This window comes from Cricetulus griseus, assembly GCF_003668045.3.
Source record: "Cricetulus griseus strain 17A/GY chromosome 1 unlocalized genomic scaffold, alternate assembly CriGri-PICRH-1.0 chr1_0, whole genome shotgun sequence".
Lineage (NCBI taxonomy): Eukaryota > Metazoa > Chordata > Mammalia > Rodentia > Cricetidae > Cricetulus > Cricetulus griseus.
In genome coordinates, this window is record NW_023276806.1 from 154521078 (window position 1) to 154539267 (window position 18190).

Here is an 18190-nt window from a genome sequence, read left to right on the forward strand (position 1 = left end):
GATATAGAAAAATAAAGTAACATATCTTGTCCTGTACAGTGATTCTAACATGTTAAATTTGCATTATCCAACTTTGAATCCATGCATTCACTCCGGACCTTCCCTGATTATATGAACGTAAGTTCCTGAGTTCCAAGCTGAATTTATCACTGCACAGAGCAGTCAGGCACTCAGTAAGTCATTTGTTGAACAAGTTCAACTTGAGTAAGAACATATTACCTTATCTCAACATTCCTTAGATCTAATGGGCATTTTGCTACTTCCATATTAATTTAGACAACATTTATTAGGCTTTCTTTTAAAATAAATAAGTGTGATCTTTCAAAATTTCAAATGAATTTCCCCATCCCACTTCCAAATCTGGTAAATTCCTGTGATACATAATTTTTCTTTAAACCTGATTACAATGAAGTTACAGAAAAACTGATGGCAGTAACAGTTTCTGATTTTTTTTTTTTTTTTCTCTGTTCAGAGTTTCAAATAGCCCTTTTCTTGCTTGGAACTTTGCTGTGTCTTAAGTATGTATGAGGAAAGACCATAGAAATAACATTATTGAGTATAAGATATGATTAAGAAGGCTAAGTCGTGAATGAGGAAGGAAAGTCTGGGAGGAAGCTTTGCAGTCATTTTTAAACTGTGCAATGAAGATAGGCTAAGAGACTTGACCGTGGGTGACTCAGCAAAATTCGTCAGCCAGTGTTAGCAGCAGGCAGCCAGCTCGGCTATTGTGCTGAGCCAGCCAGCAGAGACTTGCTGCTGGGCTTTGCTGCATTGCCATTTATTTGGTGGGTTCTACTCTTCATGTGTTTATAAATGAGCTAGGCTACATTTGCGCAAAATATTTTAGTCATTAATGTTCAGATAGCTTTCCTGAAGTTATATTGTTATATGTTATATTGATGGCTAACTTTATGTTTAAAAGTTTAAAATTTCTGTGCTTTAGAGAACTGTAAAGCAAAATTGGACTTCCAAATGTTAAGGGCTGCTAAGGGTTGAGTTTTGTAATCGCCCGGTCTTGTACAACAAACAAAACTGCTGTTCTGCTTCTGTGAGCAATAGCATGCTTTGCACAAAATGCCCTGCTTGTGGTAGACAGAATGTAACTTTGTGTTCTTTGCCTTAAAAAGCCCCTGACTGAGGAGGCTGGGCACTGGATTCAGCAATCTCAGGTGTAGACCCTGTGTCTGTATAAAAGCCTCCTTTGTTAAATTTATTTATGGTGTTGGTGCTGGACTTTTAATCCTAGCACCCAGGACTCAGAGGCAGTCAGATCTCTGAGTCTGAGACTGTTAGACCCCCGAAAACTCAAGTATACGGGGTCCCAGGCCACGACTTCGGTCACCCCAATCACCAGGCGGATTCGAGAGCTTGCTGCAAACTGCACGAGGCTTTATTGTAATTTAACGAGCTAACCCCATGTTAGCTCGGGTCTTTTCACCCATCGGCCATGGCGGATGGCTCGCAAAAGACGGCTCCTAGGGCCTCCCAAGAGATCTTATAGGACAGCGTAAGGGGAGTGTCTAGGGGTACGCACAGGCTCACGATTGGTGTGCCCCCAGGCTTGGAGGGCTTGCCCTGTGTTGATTGGTCAACTGGTTGTTATGGCCCATAGGCCCTCCCAGGGTGGTTGCTATGCTCTCTACATCATTGCTGTGCGCTTGTCCATAAAGCACACCCAGGGTCGTAAAGCATAGTGCCACCAGCTAACTTCTGATTGGTTCCTTGTCACGAGGCAGGCATCTGACTTTCTAGTGTCTAGGACAAGGTCATAGAAGCACGTGTTCGGCCGTTATGGCTGCCAAAAGGGAAGCTGGTCCCTTCAAGACCAGCCTGGTCAAAGTGTGAGTTCCAGGCCGCCCAGGGTTATGCAGAGAAACCCTGTCTTGAAAAAACCAAAACAACAAAAACAAAAAATGACTGGTGAATCTCTGAAGGACACCAGACCCATAACATTTGTGGGTTTGTGTGGGTTTTAGGCATTCAACCAGATCCATCTTTTTCTTCAATACCCTGGAGGATTGGCGAGTATTGGAAGTGGAGAAATCCGACAGGGCCAGTGTTTGGAAGGAGCTTCCAGCAGGTTCTCATTGCTTAGATTGTGGGAAAGGAGGCATCAGAAAACCTTCAGAGGCATAGGTAATGAAGGGTTCAGGCTTTAATTAATGCTTATCGGCAATATCTCTTTACGAGACAGACCCCCCCACACACACACACACAACAGTCAGGGCATGCACAGGGACGCGCCATCACCACATCACCCACCACTCATACGTGAGGACGCTGGGCATGCGTGGAACCTCAGTGCGCATGCGCAGTCTTCCCTTTAAAAGTTTCAACTTTACTGCTTCGAGCTCTCTCTGCTCACTCCCTCTCTGCCTCTTCTTCGCTGTCTCTCACTACTTGCTTTCTCTGTGCTTTCTCTGCCTCTCTATGGTGACTGGCCATGGTGGTCTGGTAGAGGTAGAGCCTATCAGCATTAAAGCCTGAACCTTTCAGGTAAGGATCCAGTTTTTCCATAGTATGCATTTGTGGGACTAGTGGGAAAGCTAAAAATACACCAGCTCAGGACCCTGAGGAGTAAGCCTGAGAAGTCCATTTAAAATGATCAAGACAGAAAATGCTGCAGAAGCAGAACCAAGAAGGAAAGCTCTGGAAAGGAAGCTGTCTCAATAAAACAAAACCAGAAATACCCAGCCCAGGCTACCTCCTCCTGCAGACCGTCACTATCAGGGACTGGCATCCCTATCGGATCTTCTGACTGAAAATAGGACTTTAAAAGACCAACAGGGGTTTAAGCGTCATGGGATAGGGTCTGCCCAGAGTTTTGGACAGACTAAGATGACAGAGATCTGTATTCTTCTAGATAAAAAGTGACAGAAGCTTGAGCAACAAGGTGAACCTGAATGAAAGGGATAAAAGAAAAATTTTAAATATTTTAAAATTTTAAAATTTAAAATAAATTTAAAAAATTTAAAATTTAATTTTAAAATTTAAAATAAGGAGATAAGAAGCTAAAGAGTTATGACCACAGCTAGAGCACCAAGAATTGATATTTCCTATTTTATGATGGCAAAGAGCATATGGAATGTCTTTCCTTACCTAAGCTCTATTCAGGCTACTAGAAACTGGTTTGAAATGTACATACTTTTGTTAATCTTTAGCTGTGTAGATAATCTCTGACATATAAGAAACTGTGATATTCTGTAATGTGCACTATGAAAGTTAAGGCCCCAATCTCTCTGGGATTATATGTATGGTTTTACAAAATTCCCAGACTCTCTATGGGCTGCATTTATGATTTAAAGTTTTATTTTGGTACTATAAGAGCTTCAATCCAAGAATTGTAATTTTAAGGTTATAATTAAGGCATGCATGTTAACAGTCACATTATAAATGATCAAATTCTTTAATATGCTCAGAACTATGCTTATAGTCATGCCTAGAACAAATGTGGTTTGTAGTCAGAGGGAAGCTTTATTTAACCTTCTGTATACATTTTCAAGAATATGCCTAAAACAAGTGAAGTTTATTTAAAGTCAAACAAACTTAATAGATGACCCTCAAAACTGTTTTCAGGATTCTATTATGGTGTATTATGTTGTGATTTTTACCCATGGGAAAGAAAAGCATTTAGAGATGCTATTATAAACTGAGATAATGACTTTTCCTTAGTCTATAGTTGTCTTTTTAGTAAAGCATGATGAACTAAGCAAGACTGTAGTGAACAAAGTGGGACTGCAAAAGAGATTTTGTTCGCTATTTTTAATTAAGCAATCTGTGCAAACAATTTTTTTTCTTCAAGGTTAGGAGTAGAGAAAATGACCACACTTTGGGGCCTGGGAGAAAACCAGAAAGTGCTTTCTCTTTTCAACCAAATTTCAAAGAAGTGGTGTTTCTAGAGGCAGTGCCCAGCCCTCAGTATTCCTCAGGATTGCTTGATTGTAAGTCTCGCAAATATGAATCAATTATGTTTGGAGGCACGCCTTGCAGGAGGAGCCTGCAGAAGGACAGCCCACCTAGAGAAGACAAAATGGAGACGGGGCAGTTAAAAACACAAGAAAGATCACGGAGAGAACACTCCTAGGCTAGCTGCCTGCAAAGGGGTCACTCACTCAGTCCCTGCTTGAAATCTTCTCCTCGTTCTTTTTTAGAAATTAAAATGCTCAGCATCCCGACCACCCCCCTCCCCCAAAAAAATCATGTTCCTGGCAGGCCCGTAGTAATTTATCCCCCTACTGTTGTTCAGTCTTGGTTTAAATTCCTAGTGGTTTGAGAGTGCACTGCTCTTAGAGAGGTTTTGAGCCTTCCCCAAATGATGTAAAGCTTCTGACTGAATAGCTGTGGGTAGTCAAGAGAGTCACTTCCCAATTCCTTAATGTTCTTTTAAATTAAGCACAGAATAGTCTGATTCAAGCACATTGGAGAAGAAAAATATTGGCTTTAAAATTGACCATTTATAAACTGTGCAAAAACTAGAGCTAATACCTTCTGAAAGTGAGAGAAATGCCAACTGATATTTCATACCTACCTTCTGAATTACCGTTATATTAACAAAAAAAAACCAAAAAACAAAGTATCATTCAAGAGAAAACCCATGAAGCCTGTACTAACTACCCTTTAGTGAATGCTTCACTTCTTACCAAAAATTCATGACAAAACAAAAACAGCATGCTGTTGGAACAATCTTAAAACTTCTTTAATGCAAATTTGAGAAACTCATTCTCCTTAATAAAAAGGAAAACAACCAACCACGTCACATATTGGTAGAAATGATGCCACTTATATACATGTCCATTCCTTGATGCAAAGAATTCAGAATGCATGGCTACCATTCATTTCATCTACATCATATCCTTGATTCATGCTTCTACCACATCCAACAACTTGCTGCATGTCAAGAAGAAATGATTGTGAAGGATACTGCAGTATTAGACGTTAATTTCAAGATCCAGAAATACACATTAGAACTACGGAGTTAGCAGGTTCTATTTTCATTGGATTATGTAATGAAAATCATGCCATACTCCACAGGCCTGGTATGGCTTATGACATTCATAAGCTTCATATGCTAAAGCCATATGAAAGCTTACCTTAGGTGACAATATACATTCAAAAATCCTTACTGTGCTACAACTAAGGAAGAGAGAGAGAAAGAAAAAGAGAGAAGTGGTAAGCATTAATAAAGTGTAACATCAAAGTTGAGTGTATGTTGGAGGTGAAAGTATAGTCACAATTACGATGAGGTAATTTCATTAATCCTTAGTCGGGTGAATGACAAAGGAAAAAATAGAGTGAAGGGTGTCACTTCAAGAGGATCATTAATACATAAAAATTAATAATATGCATAACCACGTTGCTAGAGTAGGTGGCAAAGCTAATCTGACTAGTGAACATGGTAAGAGCTTCCAAACTGTTAGCTTAAAAAAAAATACCCTACAACATATATATATCGTGTTTTTCAACAAAAGAAAAACATAGACAATATTGAAAAATGTTAGTGTTCGTATATATATGTTGAAATTCCAAAAGGCAAAATTATCAAGTGTAAATATTAAGCTAGTGCATTTCATAATATTATGTTGTGATCAGTTATATGTAACTGGTCTAAGTAAGTCTTACACTCAAGCTACAGTGACTGCTATAACCTACAACACTTCAAAGGAAGAACTCTGGCATTTTATTTTCTCTTTAGTGCTGGCATTACCTCTAAATTCAGAAAGCAGATACTGAAAACTCAGCATAGATCCATATCAGAGTTTAATTCAGGTTGTTTAACCTAGCCCAGAAGAACTCTTAATTAGCTCTCCAAGTGACAGTGGTTCATACACATACAATAGGACTTTTCTATATATAATGCATTTTTCATAAGGTTCTAGACTTTTCCTTCCTTTTAAGTTCATAAGCATATGAAATAATTTGGATACCACAAAGATATCCAAACTGTCCAATAGGTTAGATATTCTGCCAGTGGATTTGCAATGGGAAAATCTTATATTTGAGAGTTTCTGAATGTTACACCTGTCTTTGTATCTTCCATCAAAAATGCAGGGAACATTGCCCTCTTTACAATTTAGCAATCAGGAGGTGCTCAGTTTCTGAATTCCACCACAAATATAAATTCCCTATTCTGGAAACTATCTTCAAGGACCAACCTATTTTTATACACTTGAAAAATGAAGACATTAGGTAAATGTCCCTGTTTTGGGATAGTCGTATATAAAATGAAGATTTCCTCAAGTGCCGCTTTCTGACTTTGTTTATGGGGACAGCTGGTCTGATGAAAGGTATTTGTTCTGCATTAATTAATGTCCTTGGATAATTTGCCTTCCTTGTTCATGGCATAAACATTGTATGCCATGAGCTTCTAAGAAATATAATTAAAAGCAAACCAAAAAACTCAAGCTTTACATGCAAAGTGCGCTTTCATGTAAGAGGAATGGAACGGAAAATGGAAATATCCAGTAGGATATGAACTTTTTGAACCTGTTGCTGCCCCTCCAGGGAGACTGGCTGTCCAGGGGTATTTACTCCTTGATATATCACTGCAGAATTAGAATATTTGTACCGTATTTATTTATTCTCAGTTGACAGTCTTACCCTTTAATACATAGCTTAGCTCATTTAAGTAACCCCTTATCCAATAACAATCTGAAGATAAAGTCTCAGCTTTGTTTTTTAGAACCAAAACCTTTTATCGAGAGAAATCACAGTTGATACCTTATCATGATTTATTTACAAAAGAATGCATTTCCTCATTATTAAATTCAGTCTTTACTCAATTTACTATAAAATTACCCCAAACTATAACATTTACATACATAATATCACTTGTTTGTATAAAAGGCTCCAAATATTGAACCATGTATAAAATTATCATTTTCTGCCCTTAATATTGAAATAATAATTTAATTATTTTTAAGGCATGACTTTATAACAATTTTTTATTTTGCTTTTTGGATGATGTTAGAAATTCATCAATAATACCTTGAAACAATAAGTTTAGAAACCTGATGAGTTTTAAGTGTGGCCTAGATCATCACTAAAAGCTAGTATAGTGGATAAACCTGACAGGCTTTCTCAATAGTAAGTGGAAGAATTTTTTGTGACTATTATAGGCTCTATGTTTATGACATAGAAATATTTCTCTTATCACTCCATTCTGAATTACCATATACCTGAGGGCTGACAAAAATCATAAGAAAAAGAAAAGTTATAAGAGCATGTTATTGTTAAACAAGTTTCTTATACTCTATACTAAACTTAGGAAGGAAAGTTTTTTTGAAAAAAATACCTTAGACATTTATTATGACTATAAAATGCATATTTACAAAGCCAACATTTTTACTTTTTGGTTCTAATTGTTTCATCATAGACAGGCAGGGAAAATAAAACACTGGTTACCAGGGGATAGAAATAAAATAATGAGAGAAAACATGTCAGGGTTGTGTTGTCTGGAATTTCATGGTATCTCAAAGTAGGTTTTGGTTGCTAAGAAAAACTTTAGAATAAACCATTGTCAATTAATGTCTTTAAGATGACATTTTATGCTAAGATTTTTCTTCTATATAAATCCTTATGTTTTTTTTCTTGGTTGTGACATTTCTTAAATGGAATATAAACCTATAAAGAAAAGTTCTTTAGTAATGTTATAATATGCTGTGTCCTATACATATGTCAAACACTAAAGTAATAACGCTACATATATATGTATGAATATATATATTCGTTTGTATGAAGTTTCACAGACTACTAAAAACAGTGACTTGCTTAACTGCAGTTTCAGTAGATAAGGTCTCACTAAGGCTTTCATTATAGAACCGAAGCAACACTGTTGTTACTTCGTTCATTCTTGCCAGGCTGTCCACCTACATTTCATTGAAATTAATGTACCTTTAATTAACAGGAATTTTAAAAAGTACTAAAACAAGCTAACCTAAACAGTCAAGTATCTTAACAAACAGCATGATTCTGCCTAGTCACAATACCCTGCCAAGTAGTTGGGATTTTGCATTGAGAGCTTCTTTAAGCCACATCCTTAACTTAAGCCTACAGATGAGATCTTAGGTGACATACCTTTCACCTCCAGTTTGCACTCAATCTCTACTGTCCCAAGGTCGTTGACTGCTTTGCAGCAGTAAGTGCCTCCATCATAGGGACTGGGCTTGCGGATTTCCAGGGTACAGACTCCTTGGTTGCTGAACATCCTGTATCTTGGGTCATCCACAATAGCCACTTTGTTTTTCATCCAGGTGATTTTGGGCTGAAGTCCAGATTGAAGAAACTCAAGTCAAAATGTGTGTGTGTGTGTGTGTGTGTGTGTGTGTGTGTGTGTGTGTGTGTGTGTGCGCGCGTGCGTGTGTGCATGTGCGTGTGTGTTTGGTTTTTCGAGACAGGATTTCTCTGTGTAGCTTTGGAGCCTATCCTGGCACCCTCTCTGGAGACCAGGCTGGCCTCGAACTCATAGAGATCCACCTGCCTCTGCCTCCCGAGTGCTGGGATTAAAGGCGTGAGCCACCAACGCCCAGCTCAAAGTGTGTTTGTATGTAGCATATTGAGGGCCCCTCTGACCCAGTAATGGAACTTTAAAGCATGGATTAGAAAGAAAGGGCATCTAAGAAATGTAGACAGCTACTTGGTCCTCTTTGTCTCAAATTAAATTTTATCCCATTAGCAAGAAAGCAAATGGGGCAGTTCTAAAGAAGAAAGCTGGAGTTGTGCATGGGACAGCTCAAGGACAATCTTCCCAGATGGATTAAGTTGCATTCCAAATAAATCTACATGGACACAAAATGTTCAATTATAAGACTAATGAATTCCAAGCCTCTGACGTCTTACATGAGTTGTGGATGTGCTAGTTTGATTGTGAAAAACATTATACAATATGCACATCAAATCACATTGTGTCTTGACTATACATGTTCTTCATTCACCAATTATTTCCAGATTTTAAAAATTGATCTACAGGTTTGTGATATAAATTCATAGCAGAGAGTGTATATACTGGATACTTTTCCAAGAATTCCCAATGGTGTCATGATCCTCTGATTGTCTCCTCATTCCCCAAAGAGTTTCTAGTTCTTTGTAGGCTGAATATGTCTTCTCACCATGTCACCTCTCCTGTGACAGCGGTATTCATCATTTAGTGGTAAGAGATCTGCTCCAACTGAATAATGCAAGGTCAGCAGAGATCTAGTCACCCAGGAAGGTGGCTCTGTGCTCCTTGACCCTTGATCTACATTTGCAGTCATTAGCTCCCCAACTTCCTACCTCCTCCTTCCCTCTGTAAACATACTCACCCTTGGCATGCTCTCTCCTACTCTGCATTAATTACTTTGCCTGAGAGCCCAGAGTCAGAGCATTTGCTGTCTCTTTTACCCGGTCCTCTTCCTCCTTCTGCCCTTCAAATGAGAACATCCCCCAAGGCTCACATCTGGGTCCTTTGTGTCCTTTTCCAGAACTTGAGCTCTAAAGGCTGGGTGGGGTATATCACCTGAGCCTTCCTTCTAAACTAAGGGTTAACATTTCCTTATCCCAAGTGGAGGTACCCACGTCACATCTGCTTACACACGCTTAGCAGAGCGTTTTATACTCTGCCCTGAAAGTTTCAGACATTTGATCACACTATGAACCCCGAGATTGTGTTATTTACTGGAAAAACCTGTTTCTAGTTGTGGTGTGGCTCAGCCCTAGCACACACCTTTAATCTAAGAGCTTTCTGCTTGAATATTGTAAACAGGATTAAATAAAGTCAACAAGAGGTCAAGAGGTGAGCAAACAACCAGTTGACAGGAAGTGAACATAGGATGATTAAGAAAAAACCATAGAGAGTAAGAGGGAGTCAGGAGGACAGATAGACTCACAGAAGTGGAAGGGAGGGACATGGAGTTTGAAGAGAGAGTTGAAGAGAGTTGTTTTGAGACAGCAGAAGAGGAAGGAGTTTTCTGGGATGTTGGTTGAGGAGAAAGGTTGGCTGGGTGCTTTCTCAACCTCTCTGAGCTAGCAGGCTTTCATTCCAGCATCTGACTCCTGAGTCTTTTGATAAAATTGAACGTTTGAGATTTTTGTTAAAAACACCACCTGAATTACCATGTGGCTGTTAAGTGTGCTAGAGATCTCTTGATGAGTCAAAACACCTAATATGTCCAGGTAAAACAATATCCCATCTTACCTCTTGCTTCTTTTCCCATGGTTTTGTTTCTTTAGCAGCTATCCATTAGTTAATAGTCATTCACCATGTTTGTACCTACTAATTTAAATACTGTATTTATCCACAAACCCCACTTTTCTTCACTCCTCTCACCCCGGAAAGACACAAATAGAAGTTGGAAGGCCAGTTTATCCTTTTCCTTGCCATTGTAACATGGCAAATATGAAAGAGAGGTTTTGGAGTTGATTCTTAATTTAAGTAATTCCATAGTAAAACACAGTACCTTAGGATTTCCTCGGACGCTGCAGTTCAGGGTGGCATTGTAACCAGCAATGGCGTAGGTGTTAACCAAAGGCTGAGTAAACATGGGGGCCTCCGTGAAGTCAAAGTCTTCATATACTGGATTTTTGTAGATTTTACCTTAAAAATGAGTATTAAAAGATGTTAAAAAAATAGAAGTTGGCTTGAGATGGATTATTCTTGGCATTCTTTACTCATGAATAAAACTTCCTTCAACTCAGACAATCATAAGCAAATGCTACAAGGCATTTAGTCTAATGGGGATACATGGATAGCCAGTCACACCTGAGATGGAAGCCAATGTGGTTATGAGACTCTAAACCTAGTACTGAATGGATGTAGGTGTTTGAGTTTCTTGATCAGAAGTGTGTCCTGATGTAACAATTACAATGAAGGACTTGGCTGGATGAAAAGATAGAATTTAGCTCCTCATTTCTTTAGAGCAAGTCTCGTATAATGCTACATTGAAGGTGTCAAAAATAAACAGAAAACCAAGAAAAATTTCCTATCTGCATGATATCCATCATGTATTGACCCAGTGACCAGAAACTGGAATGAATTGAATGTGTAAAATCTATAATAATAGTGTGATTCTTCTAGAAAAAAATTACCTTTAGAATTGAAAGTTTACTTGAATACTGTTACTATAATTTCCCAGCATGTGCTCACTCTTACTCCCTTTCTCCATATCTCCTCTTTCATTCTTTTCCACTGAATCAACCAAGGCTTCCAAATGTCAGTCCATCTCCAACTCACCATCCTTGGCAATCACAGCACTTTCCTTAGTCATCGTTGCATCCTCACTGAGGCCACACATGTTTTCAGCAAAGACCCGGAAGTAATACTCGTTCCCTATGACCAGTTCAGTAATGGTGGCATTGGTTCGGTGGTAATGCTCAATGACAGTGAACCATTCCTGAAGGGGAAAATGGTTATTATTTTATGAAGGTCACTTACTGATTGGAATAAAAAGAACGTGTCATTAATGAAAAAACAGCACTAATTTTTATGTTGAGAGCAATAACAATACATATTTAATACTATGTAATTTATTACAGTTGTCTGCAATTTAGTCTTCATTTACATGTTAGATTCATATCATCTACTACTACTCCCATCTTGATATTTTTCATAACTGCATCATGTCTGGCATATTTATCCATCTGTTGATCTATTAGTCTTTTGTGGGACAAAATATAATTATAGAATGTGAGTGATAATTTATTGTTAAGAATAATAGATAAAGCTAGATCACTAGAGAAAAATTGATAGTATCCAATAATTTGCCTAGATTATTAATTTAGGTTATTCTAGCTGTCACCTTGTCCCTGCTTGTTTCTCCTGCTGTACTATCTGTACCATTTTGGACATGCTTTATGACCTTAATCTGGATGTTTTTCCTTGTAAGCCTTGTTAAATTAACACACACACACACTCTCGAACACACACACATACACTTTCCTTGTTTACCCTCTCAGCTGCAGTGGATGCACCATTAACATAAAGCCTGCTCTCTCTTCCCACCTCACAGAGCCTATGACAGTACCCAGCACCTAATAGATTCAATACACAAAGTAGATATTAAATATTTAATGGATAAGTGTATGAATAAGTTAAGACACCTTTAAAATTTCTGTCCTCCCCATACCAAGAAATATAATTTCAAAGCTTGCCTTGTTGCCAGTAGAAAACCCCACTATTTGCCCGGTGGTGGTGGCGCATGTCTTTAATCCCAGCAGAAGCAGGTGGATCTCTGTGAGTTCCAGGCCAGCCTGGTCTACAAGAGCTAGTTTCAGGACAGCCTCCAAAGCCACAGAGAAACCCTGTCTCGAAAAAACAAAAACAAAAACAAAAACAAAAAAAACCCCACTACTCAACACATATTTTGTACTACTAACAAAAAATACATTGACTAATAAAAACATACTTTCTAAAGGAAAAGCATTTTCCTTAGAATTTTCAAGGCCATCATTATCTATACATTTTGGGTAATTTAATACCAGAAAAAAAACAGTTATGTGTTCATTTATTCCAAAAACTCTTTATGCAAACCTTTATCCTAACTTTTTTGTAATTGGCTTATCATTTGATTTTACATCTTTCATCTTGCCTTGATGGTGAGTGTCCCCAAAATAGAAGTTATCTTTCTTTCTTATTTTCTTTTTATTCAGCTGATACAACAGTGCTCAACACATAGTAAGAGAACAAAAAATGAGTGTTTGAGCCCACATAATAGAAACAACAAAGGTGGGAGGCCATGGGGATGTGAAGACTGGGGTCTGCAGGCATGAGGAGACGGGTGAGCTTGTCCCCTTGAAGAATTGGTAGAATAAATAAATGCCTTCTAGTCTCTGCTTCTGTTGCTGCTGAAATGCAAGAGAAACACAGGGGTGGGTCAGGGGTCACCAGGCAGTCTCAGTCACATGGACTGGCAGGAAAGTCTTAGTCCAGCCGGACTTGTCTGGATCTCTTAAGAATAAAACGCTGCACACCTATGATGGTCTGCGATAATGTACAGACCATAGAGGGGGCCTTCCAGAGAGACTCTGTTGCCTCTGGGTTGTCCGACAGTATCAGGATCAAGGCCCATGAAAACCCTTCATTGCAAAAGAAGTCTGAGCCATTCAGGTCCTTCTTGCAAGGTCATCCGCCCATTGGCCTACCTCTCAAGCTGTCAGTTTAGATGAAAAATTTCACTTGAAATGCCAAATCTTATTTTGTCATGTAGAGCTTAGAAAAAAAAAGGCTATGTTAAAACAGTTTATGAAAGAAGTAGTTTGAAATGTGATTGTCTTTTCCACCCTAGCCCCTGCTATAACTTCATGACCTAAGTTTTTGCTGAGCTCCAAATGTGTAATTCATAAAGACTTTATACCATTCATTCACTATGCTGTTTTACTATGAGAACGAAAAATATTCTACTCCATTGTGTGTCCTAACATTCTTTCATTCAGTCAGTCTCTTACAGGTAGGCCAGTAGGAGGGTATAGCATATAGATTCATATTTGCCATTTAGCACAAAATTCTGTTCCTCGATTCTTTCGGAGACCCAATTCCTCATATATAAAAGATTATAAGCCATCATTCCCACGGGCTTGCATCTTGAACACATTTAGGCTGGTTTCTTTCTCAGAAACTTAGGACACGATGTAACTTTCACAATCTTTCCTTTATAGCTGATGCTTATCCATTTTTCAAAATTTTGGTTTGAAGCCCATAGCATTGAATGTTTATTTCACAAAGAGAAAACATTGCATGGTGAATATTTATTGAATGAAGAATAAATTCCGTTTGCATCTCACCATCTGCTTTAGATTACCTTAGCTTCACATAACCAAGCAAGTCAAGCATCTGCACCTCCATTTTATAGATAGGGTCTTTTGTATAAGGACATGGGGGTCTAGGAGGTGACTTAAGTGGCAGCACGGGGGATGAATCCAACTCTATGTCTTGAAGGACTGACTCCACCTTGCTGGCTCAGTCACATCGCTCTCCCGCATTCCCCAGAGGCTCCACCAGAGAAGCCTCATGACATCCTCATCACCTCTGACGGGCGTGACTTTGCTCTTAACGTTGAATCAGACACCAGATAGACTTACCATGCTCTTCTTGTCGGCCTTCTGGATGGTATACCCGGTAATGGCTGCATTGCCATCATCCTTGGGTGGTGTCCATGTCAGAGCAACATTCTCTCCCCACACGTCTTCAATAGTCACAGCTTGGGGAGGGCCCGGGCGGTCTGCAGGATTGATTCATGCCATCATTGTGAGTTCACATTCCCCTCCAGTCTATGCCCTATTACACAGGGATATCTTAATATGTGCTTTTTCCTGTTACAGGAGGCAAGACTCTTCCAATCTCAGCCACGGGGTCTGGGCTTCCTTCATCCCAGACAGGCTCAAGGGTCTCATACTCCTCTTAGCTTAGAAAACCCCTTGAGGTTTGGTGAGAGAAAAACAGTGCTTGATTTGAAGAGCAAGCCTCAGCTTCCCAGAGCAAGTTTCTCTTTAGTTCAGCCTATGAGTTGTAACCCCTTGGGGGATCGAAAGATCCTTTCACAGGGGTCACATATCAGATATCCTGCATATCAGATATTTACATCATGGTTTGTAAGAACAGCAAAATTACAGTTATGAAGTAGCAACATAATATATTTATGGTTGGGGTCACCACAACATGAGGAACTGTACCAAAGGTTCACAGCATTAGGAAGGTTGATAACTACTGCTTTAGTTAGAGAACTCAAGTCTCCACAAATTAGAACAACAACAACAAAAAAAGGATTGGAAACAAGGCTTCTTTGTACTGATAAGTAATTTTTATTGTTTGCTGTTTTTAGACATAAAACTCAGCATCCTTCTGCCTTAGCCTTCTATGGGCTGGAGTTACAGGCATGCACCATTCTTCTGTGTATGTGTGTGAGTGGTATGTGGGGGTGGGGGTGTGCATGTCCATGTAAGGGGTGGAGAGACACACACATGTGGAATCCAGAGGAGGTGTCATGTGCTCTCTCACTCTCCACCCTACTTCTTTGAGGTAGAGTCTATTCCTGAACCCAGAGCCACTGTTTTTCAGCTAGATAGGCAGCTAGCAAGCCATAGCAAGCAGGCAACAATGAATCCTGGGATCTCTTTTCACCTCAGTGCTGTGGTTATGGGCCATGCGGGACTATACCTGGCTCGTGCTGGGGTCCAATCTCAGGTCCTTCTGCGAGTGTAGCAAAGGCTCTTAGCCTAAGCCATCTCACCAGCCTCCTAAACTTACTTACTGACATTGCAAAGATACAAAATAGTTTAAGCGGTTGTGGGGGCTCTGTGTATAAAGGTCCCCACTCTGCTTTCCTAATTCTGAACAAAAATGAGAATTAACCTGTTTACTTACTTTCTTTGTGTACTGACTAGCACAAGCAATCAACTCCTTCTGTGTTTAACTGTTGGGCTTTGTTGTCATTTCTTTACATTAGGAAGAAGTCTTTACTCTCCACTCAAACTTTACAATTGGTGAGTTTTGGGTGTGGAAAGAAACGTTTTTAAACTGTCTAGAAGCTACTATGATTTTTCAGCATAAAGCATACTTTATCATCAGGGAATCAGAAATTGAGAATGAAAGAGACTGGATATAAAGCAATGCAGATGGAGTTCACTAACAGTGTCCACTAATTTTCTTGCACATATGTCCCTAGGTCTCCCATGATTAGTAAGTACATTTAGTCAGTGAAAGTTATTTTAAATACTAACAAATCTTACTGATTTTACTGCTTATTTCTTTTTATATTGTTCTTTTCTTTCTTCTTTTTGTTTGTATGTATGTTTTTGTTTTTTGTTTTTGTTTTTCTTAAGAGACAGGGTCTCTGTATGTAACCCTGGCTGTCCTGGAACCTGTTCTACAGACCAAGCTGGCCTCCAACTCACAGAGATACTCTGTGAGATGCCTCTGCCTCCCGAGTGCTGGGATTAAAAGCACGTGCCACCACCTCCTGGCAACTCTTTTTAAAATCTCAAAACTGTGTTTGTGTAGAACAAGCCTAACACTCCTATCTCCCCTAAATAACAAAGACAGTGGTCTTCACTGTCCTTTGACAGGCCCCTTCCCCAGAACCTACCTACGATCTGAATGTCAATGGAGGCATTTTCCTCGTACTTGTCCACTTTGACCTGCAGGTCATACTTGCCAGAGTGGCTCCTCTCCGCTTTCCTAATGAATATGATGGTGTCAGTCTCTGAGTTTCGAATGTTTATTTGATTCTTATCAATTTCTTGACCATCCTTCTTCCAGGTCAGTTCTGGTCTTGGTTTGCCCTAAAATGAAAGACAGAAAAGTTGAAGGGGAGAAATAACATTTGTCTCAAGATTTTTTTTTCTTTAACATCACAAGAATGACAGTGGTCTAACCTATTCTAGGCAAGGATGGAAAGTACCATTTACTGACCTGCTGGTGGGTGATTGCCTTCTGTGTGTCGGGTGCATGACATTTATTATTTGCCTCAATCTACACATGGATGGATGAGTATCATTACCCTCACTGATTTTGAAAGAGGGTCAGCAATTTGCCCAAAGCCTTGAAGTTAAGAAACTTCTAGAACTCATTCTCAAAGGCAGATATGCCAGATGCCAGTAGGATGGTACTTAAGAGCCCATCCCCTGGGATCCTGGAGCCTATGCTGGACTATTGACCACTTAATAATGGTGTGACCCTGGGAAAAGAATAAATATTCCGAGCCTCAGTTTCTCGTTCTATAAGGCAGGGACAGTAGTAGTGTCTTTCACAGAGTGATTATAAAGACTGAAGTCTTCTGCAGACACCGTAAGTATTTAGCAGTATTGGCTAAAGGCTAATGATTTTCCTCTGCACTATGTTCCCGTCTCAGACTAGTCTACAGTTTCTCTAGCTGCTGACACAAGTTTCAGTTTTTTTTTCTTTTTCTTTTTGGCAGGGGTGGGGGGTGGGGGTGGGGTGGCTACAGGGTCTCATGTAGCCCAAGATAGCTTCAAGCTCCTTGAATAGCCTAGGATAGCCTTGAACTCCTGCCCCTCCTTTACCTCCTGAGTACTAAGATTACAGGCATGCACCCCACATCTGGCATATTTGTTCATTTCATATAGGTCTTGTTATGTGGACCAGCTGTCTTGTTATTTGCCTTAAATTCACAGCAGTCTCTCTGCCTCAGCCTCCTGAGTGCTGGAAGTATAGGCATGAGCAGGGTGTGTGTGTGTGTGTGTGTGTGTGTGTGTGTGTGTGTGTGTGTGTGTGTGTCATGGACGAGCATGTGTGTGTGCTTTTGTGTGGGAGAGAGAGAGAGACCTAAGCTGATTATTGTTGTTTTAAAAAGCCAGGCTAATATTACAGACAGTGGACTCTTTTGCTGGAATGATTATTTTACAAAATGGGCTTGTATTTCAAGATTTCAAAGTAAAGTCTGTTTGGTTAGGAGCCATTGTGGAAACTAAGACTATTGTTTTGTTGGATATGGGAACCTGAGAACAGACAGTGTCACAGATGACTGGGCCACAGAGATTCTTCGAACACTTCTTCATCTCTTCTCTCACATATCTCTGCCCCACCACACGTAGTCTTCAGGCATGATGAGATCTCTGTGTCCTGCAGAACTTAAATCTGACAGGTTTATGGCATTTTCTATTATTGACCTAATCTTTCTGAGGGAATTCTGAATCATGGTGAACGTAGAAGGCCAGACCACATCCCTTTTAAACACCCCCTCCTTGGAAAGGCACAGTGAGAGCTTTCTACTTCTTACCTGGAAAGGGATAACCAGATTGACAGCCTCTCCAACTCTACGGATATAAGTCTGCTTCAGGTGCCTTGGGATACGAATCTTTGGTGGCTCTGGGAAAGGGTGGAGAAGCACAGTTGTGAAATCAGTACAGTATCCTGGAAATGGCATTGCATAAGTGGAATGGCAGGATGCTCATGACCCGTTCTTGGGATCACATCTCTTCCACAGGATTTTAGATGTTTCACTAACAGTATATTTAGCAAATTTGGTTCAAACTGTTTTCTTTAAGTACAGATATTATTTATTTATTTATTTATTTATGGATTTTTTTGAGACAGGATTTCTCTGTGTAGTTATTTATTTTTAAGATGTATTTTTAAGCCGGGCATTGGTGGCACACGCCTTTAATCCCAGCACTCGGGAGGCAGAGGCAGGTGGATCTCTGTGAGTTCGAGACCAGCCTGGTCTACAAGAGCTAGTTCCAGGACAGCCTCCAAAGCCACAGAGAA

General features: G+C 39.6%; 1 protein-coding gene across 1 annotated transcript in view; it reads right to left on the reverse strand.

The window, feature by feature from the left end:
* Window positions 1-3757: 3757 nt before the first annotated feature.
* Mybpc1 (myosin binding protein C1) overlaps window positions 3758-18190 on the reverse strand; it is a 76156-nt gene continuing 61723 nt past the window's right edge. The window contains exons 25-31 of the mRNA XM_035451369.1: window positions 17703-17791; window positions 16050-16245; window positions 14047-14186; window positions 11204-11363; window positions 10431-10567; window positions 8074-8260; window positions 3758-4016 (exon numbers count right to left, since the gene is read on the reverse strand). Coding sequence (XP_035307260.1) covers window positions 3916-4016; window positions 8074-8260; window positions 10431-10567; window positions 11204-11363; window positions 14047-14186; window positions 16050-16245; window positions 17703-17791 — 1010 coding nt within the window. The 3' untranslated portion in view covers window positions 3758-3915. The remainder of the gene's footprint in view (window positions 4017-8073; window positions 8261-10430; window positions 10568-11203; window positions 11364-14046; window positions 14187-16049; window positions 16246-17702; window positions 17792-18190) is intronic.